The sequence below is a fragment of the Hemiscyllium ocellatum genome, chromosome 5 (genome assembly GCF_020745735.1).
Source record: "Hemiscyllium ocellatum isolate sHemOce1 chromosome 5, sHemOce1.pat.X.cur, whole genome shotgun sequence".
NCBI classification, from domain to species: Eukaryota; Metazoa; Chordata; class Chondrichthyes; order Orectolobiformes; family Hemiscylliidae; genus Hemiscyllium; species Hemiscyllium ocellatum.
The window spans coordinates 17,543,490-17,550,930 of record NC_083405.1 but is presented as its reverse complement, the minus strand read 5'-3'; the positions used below and the strand labels follow the sequence as shown (position 1 = coordinate 17,550,930).

General features: G+C 38.3%; 1 protein-coding gene across 1 annotated transcript in view; it reads left to right on the top strand.

The window, feature by feature from the left end:
* slc6a3 (solute carrier family 6 member 3) overlaps window positions 1-7,441 on the top strand; it is a 124,715-nt gene continuing 117,274 nt past the window's right edge. The window contains exons 1-3 of the mRNA XM_060825323.1: window positions 1-295; window positions 2,530-2,661; window positions 4,561-4,792. Of these exons, the coding sequence (XP_060681306.1) occupies window positions 1-295; window positions 2,530-2,661; window positions 4,561-4,792 (659 nt within the window). The remainder of the gene's footprint in view (window positions 296-2,529; window positions 2,662-4,560; window positions 4,793-7,441) is intronic.

Sequence of the window (7,441 nt, the reverse complement as noted above, 5' to 3'; positions counted from 1 at the left end):
ATGATCAAAGGCAAACTCCCCAGCTTGATGTCTTCAGTCGTGGCTCCAGTCCAAGAGTTCAACAGGATGGAGGCGAAGAAAGTGGAGCTGATTCTGGTGAAGGAGCAGAATGGCGTTCAATTCACCAATTCCGCTCTGCTCAGCTCTTCCCAACTTCCTGGAGAAGGGGAGGCCGAGCCCGCGAACAGGGAGACCTGGGCCAAGAAGATCGATTTCTTGCTGTCGGTTGTTGGTTTTGCCGTGGACCTGGCCAATGTCTGGAGGTTCCCTTATCTTTGTTATCGCAACGGCGGAGGTAGGAGCGCCCAGTTCAGCATCAGTGACTCTCGCTGCATTTCCCTTTCTCTGTCGGGTTGAGGGGGGGGGGGGGGGTATGTGGTGGTGGGGGGTGGGGAAAGTGGGAATGGTATCCTATTCTTTCCTAATTCCCCTCAGCAAACATGCATCAGCCGTGTTAGCAATCTGCCAGACTGTGTATGTTTTGACTCCACGTTGAGTGGATTGCAGTGATAAAGATCATTTGTTAGTTTTGCTCTTTAATCCCCAGCGGTTAAGTTATATTTAAAAAACAAACAGCGCACGCCACACATGCGTTTCCCGCTTGGTATGCGCATTCCCCGATGCATTCAGTTCATAGATTAAATTATTAATTGCAAACATGTAACTCATAGACAGAAGAAATAATGACAAAGCTTTTTATTTGCAGCTCAAGTTAGTGAATGAATATGGTGAAAACAAGCTAACTATTGTTATAAAACCAAACTAAAACCAAACACTCAAAGAGGAGTGCATCGCCCGATAATCCGTGAAAAGGGTGTGAAAAGTGGTGTAACCTCTTTTTCAGCAACTTCTAGTGGTTAAATAGCAAAGTCTTGTACCCATAGGGATGGCCTCAATCAGGATTTGGGTTTATGTCACACTACAGGTGACCCCACTGCACTACACTCTCTCTCACACACGCACATGTGCACACACACAAGTACACACACACTCCTGCATACGTTTACACAGACCTTCTCTCATACACGCACACATACACCCCCCCATACTCACACCCACGCACGCACCCTCTCACAGGCTCATACCCCAACACATTCGCACACATACTTTACAAAACTTGCACACATGCAAGCACGCACTCTCTCACATGCACTCACAGTCACACGCACACACTCACTCTGTCTCTCCTGCACAAACACACATAAAGATAAGTTTATGGGATGAATTAATATTCTATTTTGCTCAAAAATACACAACATACAGACAGTCAATCCATTTAATATTTTGTAAATTCCACTTTAGAAATAGAACCAGTCTGACTCAGGATTGGGATACAGACAGACTTTAACCTCACACATTTAATGCATTGTCTGAGCTGAGATAGCACCTTTTGTTATAAAACCTTAAGTTATTTTGAGAGTGTGACTTAAAAGAAGTCCTGAGATTTGCATATTAAAGAACTGAAACTAGCAAACCAATTCTAAAAGTTTGTTTAATAGAATATTTCAGCTGCATGACACTGTAATTTTTTGCTATAAATTCTGTCTTATGATCCCGCTTCACAACCACCTGATAAAGAAGCAGTTCTTCAAAAGCCAGTGCCTCTAAATAAATCGTTGGACTATAACCTGGTGTTGTGATTTTTAACTATGTCTACCCCAGTCCAACACCAGTTCTTCCAAGTCATGAATAAAATGAGATTCTAATAGTATGCTGTTCCAATAAATACAAGTCCCACACATTTTATAAAAATAGAATTTAGTCTTTCAAAATTAAAGCCAGTTTACCTGTCTTTCAGAATGTTCTGTGCCTCCTCCGTTGATTTTTCTGTCAAGAATGCCTTCTCCGTCATTGGTACTGTTGTTATTTAGATAGTGTTTTCTCTAAGACATAGATCAAGCTGTGAGAGTCAGCGTTTCTCTCTTGAGAGCTGAGGGTTATTAGCTCTGGCAGATGGCAGCTTGCTCTGGGGTCTTTGTCCAACTGCCTCCTTTTTTTATACCTTTGTTGACCTATAAGTTTCTAATAATTGGATTAATCCTATGTTGTCAAACCTTTAGATTTAAATTTAATCGGTTTTTGGTTTCGAAGGGCCTAGTTCAAATTGATTGGCTAAATTCAAAAGACTGATGTCTTGGGAAAAACTACTGCTTGGCCTGCTATCTGTATGGCCTTTTGATACAAATGTTTCAGTTCAGGCTCTCCATATACTTATAAACTTTCAAGCTGCTCACAGATATTCATTTTAAATCTCTAAGCGCTGAATAAAATCTTTTAAAGGGACAATGCAATGCTTTCCCCATTTTATAATTTTACAATTTTACCAACACCAACTTCTAACTTCCTGCCTCTCAATTTACAATTACTCTATTTAATGTTGCAACACTCTTCTTGTCCTCTGTAGCTGCTCTCTGTTTGCAATGCAGTTCCTGATTTGGGGCGAGATTCCAAGGGCAATCTAAGTGTACATCTACAACTCAAGTATTCTCGCTCATACTGAATGCTAAAAACTGTTTTGATTTTCTGCAGGGGCATTTCTTGTTCCTTACCTGTTCTTTATGTTCATTGCTGGAATGCCACTATTTTACATGGAATTGGCACTGGGACAGTTCAACAGGGAAGGGGCTGCAGGTGTTTGGAAAATCTGCCCCATATTTAAAGGTAAGCGTCTGATATGCATTCATTAATCGGGCCTCTAAAATGAATGGAGTTCATATCAGTTAGGATTTCCACTCCTGAGCACTTCTTAAACAAAAAATAAAGAACTGTGGAATGTGGAAAAATTCTGAAACTAAAGCAGAAAGTACGGAGGAACTGGACATGCCTGGCAGCGTCTGTGGAGAGAAACCAGAGTTAATGTTTCAGGTCAAGTGACCCTTCTTCAGAACTGATTTGTAATTAGGAAAGGTGGTATACAGTAGATGCATATCACCATATATGAGCAGTTTCTGTTTTTGTCCCCCACTTCTTACTGCACGTGTCAGAAAATGCAGGTGTGACTGCCATTAAGAAAATCTATGGCTTCTCCCAGGAAAATGCCTTTCCCTACTCTGATCAGATGAGTAATGTTGCTTGGTTTACTGGCAACATAGTTTACCATGAAAACGGTGAAGAATGCAGAAAAAAACAAAATTATAATGTTCCATTTTTGCCAGGTTTTTGTTGTGCTATTATTACCAATCCAGTTCTTACACTAAAAACCTATTATGTCTTGCGAAAGTTTCAGGCGTATACCATTAAAGCAGAATATTTCTTGATGCTCATTTCAATTTCAGCAGGTGATAGATAACCTGAGAACTTTCAAATGCTGAAGTTCATACATTGTTAATATTGCCCTCATTCATGTTACAATCATTCATTTTTTTTAAGCTTTAATGTTTAAAACAAAATGCAGATTTTTTTTCAGGGCTTTCAGTTAACAAGTGAGACAGCGTATCTCTAAAAATATCGCCAACCTTTTGCTCCAGGATTTTTGTGGGTCTGTTGCGATGAATATCATATACAAATACCCATGTGATGAAGTTTATCAGAAAGCATTGAAATCGAACTCAAAATGCCTCATTGTAACTCTGGTGCTGGTCCAATATAGTTTACTTACAATATTTTTAAAAATAATTTTAATTTTATTTGTAAATTATTTTCCATTGTCTGTGTATATAATTATGTCTAAATATAAGTTAGACATCAAGGATCAACATTCTGTTAAGAAATCCCATACATTGTATCTTTAGACTTAAATGCTACATGTAAGGAGACATAGAACATCATAATTTAACACAACTTAATAAAAAAACATTTACCACAGCCAGTTTTATCTTCAAATTTTCTTCTGTAATATTGACTCAGCATAGAAAAATATGACAAATTGAAAAAAAAATCACTATTTCCCTGAGCCAAATGGAAGGCTTTTCTGAGATGTTTTGCAATTTGAGCAATATTCTTGTAGTAATAGAAATGATGTGACTGATGTGCCTTATAACAGCTACAATACAAATCATTTGCTCATGTATGCCCTAACAGTACATCTGTGAAGCAATATCAACTGAAGTAACACAAGTTTATTGATATATGATAACACATATAATAGTGGCTAATGATAGTTTTAGTAATCGTATCTTTTTTCTGATAAGCTTGCAGCAATGCTTTTCTGTTTGTTAATTATCTGGTCTATGTCATTATTCATGAAGAATACGAGCAGTCATTATCTGCAGTACAGTAATTAGTTGCTACTAGCAATGCACAGACTTCAAGTGGAATAAAATCATCGTAAAATTAACAGCATAGATAGTTTTAAATATATTCTGGTGTGATTTCATGACATTAATCTAACTCAGCTATCAGTTACTACTTATAGAATACTTGCAAAATTTGTGATGTTTGATATCCTCAATTCGTTTACAGCCTTGTAATCCACTCTGTTCCATGTTATCAACTTTTGGAGTCCCCTTTATCTACAGTACAATGAGCAGTATTATCATAATTTTATTTGTATTGGAAAGATTCTTGATTCTACTTTTAAAATAACAATATCAAACATTGATTCTCTGTTGTTTATCTTAGGTGTTGGTTTCACAGTTATCCTGATTGCAGTGTATGTTGGCTTCTATTACAATGTAATCATCGCCTGGGCACTCTATTATCTATATGCATCTTTTACCATGGAATTACCTTGGATCCATTGCAACAATAGTTGGAATAGCCCCAATTGTTCTGACTTCAACAACTTTATACAGCAAAATACATCCACAAAGTATTATGAGTACAAATCCAATCCTGCTGCTGAATACTATGAGTAAGTAGAAGAGTGTATTGACCTTGTTCCTGGTATTTGGTGCTGTCTTTCATACCATTACCATTACCTGAAGATAACTTCTCCTTTGATGTTGTGATGTTGGTTGTGTTGGAAGTGCTGCTTGGGTTATTGTCAGCAGCTCCCTGTTCTGACGCTCGGCTTGTGTAGTCAGTTGAGACATGGTGAAACACAGAGGAGGCAGATGCTTCAGAGACAGAGGAAGCTAATTTTGTTAAGACAAGCAAAATTGAAAATATGTACAATAATTGAAAAAGAAAATGAATATTTCAAAAACCCCCAATGTTATGGATCAAGTGAAGTGAGATTTATCTGACAGCTAACTAGCACCCCAGTTAACCCTTGCAGGCCCAACTTGGTACTGTGGGTTTAGAATCCCCACTTTTAACAATTGTTGTTTCCCCTTATCTCCTGCCAAGACTGAATTTGATTACTGAGCTGTTGTTCTTCCTCTTGGGGCTGGATGAGGTGGGAATAGTTCTCCGATAAAAATGAATGTGTTTCCAATAGTTTTGAATGTCCAGTATTTCTCTTGGATGGATGCAGGTTATAGTTTTCCTGGTAGTGTAAGGCCTTCACAATAAAAGACAAACAGGACTGCATGTAGCACAGTGATGTGGAATGTTCAGTATCTCTGTGTTTGAGCAAATGATTAAAAGTTGAATGGTTTTGTAATTTTGCAGGCTCCAGAATGTCTCGGTTGGTTGCTCTGCAAGCTGGTGTTCACTGTCTTTCAGCGGAGGCATTTTTGTGGGGGTCTTCATTTAGCCCTACAAGCTAAACCCCTGATCCAGCCAGCTGCCCCAGGCTTGCATACTGCCTAGTCTGTCTCAGCCAGCGAGCTCAGAGACTCTCAGTTCAAATATGAATTCCACTAATTCATGTAATGCAGGGTATCTGATGGGGATGTTTGCCTCACCTTACAGTTGGCATTAGTAAGGTTACAGATTCGTCCACTTTGGAATTTTATTAAAGGACAAGTTTGGTAATGAATGTTCAGTTATGAAAACAAATCAATGATTCTAACTTGCCCATCAAACTATTTTCATTATTTTATTCAGATACTTGAAAACTTTAAAAGTTCTTACTGTATGTTGTTATGGACCAGATCAAACCCCCTCAAAATATATTAAGGTGGCCTTAGACCTTAACATTTTCTAATTTTAAGGGTAAGAGTAAGGCATTGTGTTCCAGGTACAATTCGATTGGTCAGACTATTCGAATTTAAGCAAACACACTTTATTTTTACACTACAGTTAAAATACAAACAAAATAAAACTAAGAGAAAAAAATTGGCTTAATTGTAACTCTGTCAAAATACTTAACAAAATAATTAAAGAAAATTGATGACAATTTTGCTGGGGCTCCTTCATGCCAAATGCTGCCAAATACTGCCTTGATGCCAAAGGCAGTCATTTTCACCCCACCTATGTTTTGCCTATTACTGGTGTATTAAGGTCAGCAGCTGAATGGCCCTGATAAAAGTCAACCTAAGCTCCAGTGAGCAGGTTATAGCTAAGCAAGTGCACTTGAGAGCACTTCCGTCATTTTACTGTTGATCGAGAGTAAACTTGAAGGGTTTACAATTGACCAATGTTGGAATTATTCTGTTTTTAATAGAAAGGATGTATCACATAATTATTCATATGGGAAGGTAAATATCAGTGTTGTAGTCCTATTAGAACAGCTTGGCTGAAGGAGCAGCTACTAATGAAGCACAAATCTTCCACACAATCGCTTGAATGGTTTCAGAAACAACACTACCCTATGCAGGAGTCAACAAATGACAGCAACATCTTGATATAATGAGGAGTGAATTGAATTGATCGAAGACCTGCATCTGTGGTGCGATGGACCTCCTGATGAAACTGCAATGAATCACTCACTTGGTACTTTTGGCTGAAGGTGGATGCAATGTCTCAGCCTTGTCTTTTGAAATGAAATGCTGCACTCCCCATTCTTGAGGCTGGGGTATTTGTTGGGCCTCCATCTCTTCCACTTGTTGGGTTAATTATCCACCACCATTTATGACTGAATATGACAAGACTACCAAACTTAGATCTGATTTGTTGGCTGTATGAAACTGTATTGCCACTGGTTAACAAAATGTAAATTAAGCAGCAGATTCTGGAAAGTCACAATTCATGGCATATCTGTTAAGCTGCTGATTGATGTTGCATGTTAGTACTCATTGTTTTTCCAGTAAGGTCCAGTCCCTGTTACTTACCAGTGGAAAAATCAAGAGTTGCGATTGGTGTGATTTTTCCAGTTGTATAATAGAATGTAGAGAGTTCCCAACAGATTGGCATTAAGCGGTTTCCAAAGTAATAGTTCAGCTTCATTAGCTTCAGGTGTCATGTGACACCATTCACTATGACAGAGAGAACTGATTAACTTCTCACTAAAACTTAAGTTTGATCTTTCATTTATGGGGAAAGCCTTTCCCTCCATAGTGTCAATTGGGTGGAGAAGTAGAGAACAAGAAAAAAAAATTTAGGGAAAATTGTTTGCCGTTGCTTGACTGTCCAAACGAACTCCTCCTCACTGTTAACCAGTGGCAATACTTTGGCTTCGTCAATATGAGATGGAATTGGTACATTAGTAAGAAATGTTCTTGGATTGCATGATACA